We start from the raw sequence: 2090 nt of genomic DNA on the forward strand, positions 1-2090 counted from the left end.
ATAATAATAGAATGAACATCATTCTTTAATGTAAAAAGTTCAATAAAACCCTTGATTTAAATAACGTTGTAAACTTGTACCATTCTGTTTTGTACAAAGAACTTTTAAAATATCTGTTTATCCACAGAATAACTTTATTTGAAAGTTTTTTTTGTTTAGAAACTTCATTTATGTTTATGAAAAAGAAGAATAACAATGAACATGAAAAATCCAAAGACTTTTCTTTGAATATTCTTCTTAACCCTTTTTAAAGATTTAAAAAACCCATAATAACTAACAACTAATAGTTAGAGTCATTTCATAATAATTCAAACACTTAAATATTGAAAGCAATGAAGATAATTGTTGCCGCTCCAGTCAGACATTATCATGGTGAGTGGCTAGTATCTGGAGCTTTTTTAATTTTTATTTTCAAGTTTAAATGAGAATTGAAAGAAGAGAAGAAAAGAACTGAATAAAAAAAAAGAATAAATTAACAAATGAATATAACAAATAACACTAGTTCCAATGACACTTCAATTGACCCTCAACCACGAATCATCTGTCCAAATGGATATTTATATGTAAAAGGAGAATGTATTAAATCTAAAGAATGGATAATGGCAATTAGTATTGGATCAACAATATTAATTTTAATTGTACTAATAATTGTTATAATTGCTTGGATATTATCTAGAAGAAGAACAACAAGAAAAGGAAATACTTATAAATATACACAAGTTGAATTTAATAATTTTCCATTAACAGTAAGTAAAAATACATTAACATTTGAAAATGAAGGAAGAGTTATGCAAATAAATAAAGCGTTTCATGATGAAATTAATGTGTATAACCCAAGTGAAATAGAAAAAACATTTAAAATTGAATCGAATTCATCACAATATAGTATAGAATGTGAACCAAGAATAGCCATATTAGGACCACATTCATCTATTAATGTTTATTTTACAATCACATTATTATGTACATGCAAAGAATATGAAGCAATTCAATTAATAACATTTGATGGTATTTCAGAAGAAAATATTGAAGATGATGATAAAATGATTACTCCTCTTTATATTAATGTAACAGGAGAAGACAGTATTTTAATTGATTATAAAGAAATTGAATTTATAGATACTATTAAAAATGGAAATAATGGTATTGTTTCAACAGGAAAATATAATAATCAGAATGTAATTATTAAAAGACTAAATTTAAAATGGAATAGTAATTCATATGAACGATTTATAAACAGTTTAAAAGAATTAACAAAATTAAGATCACCATTATTAATTAATATTATTGGAGCAGTTACAACACCAGAACATGAATGTATGATATTAGAATATGCAGAACATGGAAATGCAAGAACATGTTATAGAAGAGGAGAAATGCAACCATTATTAAGAGCAAAAATATTTGAAGATGTTTGTAAAGGATTAGAATTTCTTTATCAAAATAAACAAATTCATGGAAATATTAAACCAACAAATATGTTAATTGTTTCACTTAATATTCAATCAACAGTTTGTTGTAAATTAGGACATTATTGGAATATTTCTCAAATGACTGGATTACCAAAATTAACTATAAATGAAGAAGAAATGTTACAATCAACATATTACAATGCACCTGAAGTTTTAAAAGGAAATGAATGTACAAAAGAATCTGATGTTTATTCTCTTGGAATGAGTATGTTAGAAATTTATCAAGAAAAAATGTTATATCCAGAACGACCTTTTTCTAATGCATGGGATGCAGCTCTTGAAATATCAAAAGGAAAACGACCAACTATTCCTGATACAGTAGATTTATCAATTAAATCATTAATTCAACAATGTTGGAATCAAGAAATAGAACAAAGACCTCAACTTCAAGAAATTTATCAATTTTTTACTTCATTAAAAGAACAAATTATACAACAACAAGAACCTATTCTTTAATTTTTCATTTCTTTTTCATTATTATTATTCTTTTTACATTAAAAACATTCTTTTTACTTTATTTTTTGATGAAATACAACATCTAAAATATTATGAAATTGGTAATTTTTAATATCATTCAAAACAATACATTTCATTTTCCTATGAATAATTCTTTGAAAA

At 24.3% G+C, this 2090-nt stretch overlaps 1 protein-coding gene across 1 annotated transcript; it reads left to right on the top strand.

The window, feature by feature from the left end:
- Nucleotides 1-479: 479 nt before the first annotated feature.
- On the top strand, nucleotides 480-1928 carry ENU1_121780 (protein kinase domain containing protein; the record flags this gene model as incomplete). Its single annotated transcript, XM_008859836.1, has 1 exon — nucleotides 480-1928. One exon carries the CDS (start codon nucleotides 480-482, stop codon nucleotides 1926-1928), a length of 1449 nt encoding a protein of 482 aa, XP_008858058.1.
- Nucleotides 1929-2090: the final 162 nt, after the last annotated feature.

The sequence above is a fragment of the Entamoeba nuttalli genome (genome assembly GCF_000257125.1).
Source record: "Entamoeba nuttalli P19 unplaced genomic scaffold asmbl_5151, whole genome shotgun sequence".
NCBI classification, from domain to species: Eukaryota; Evosea; order Mastigamoebida; family Endamoebidae; genus Entamoeba; species Entamoeba nuttalli.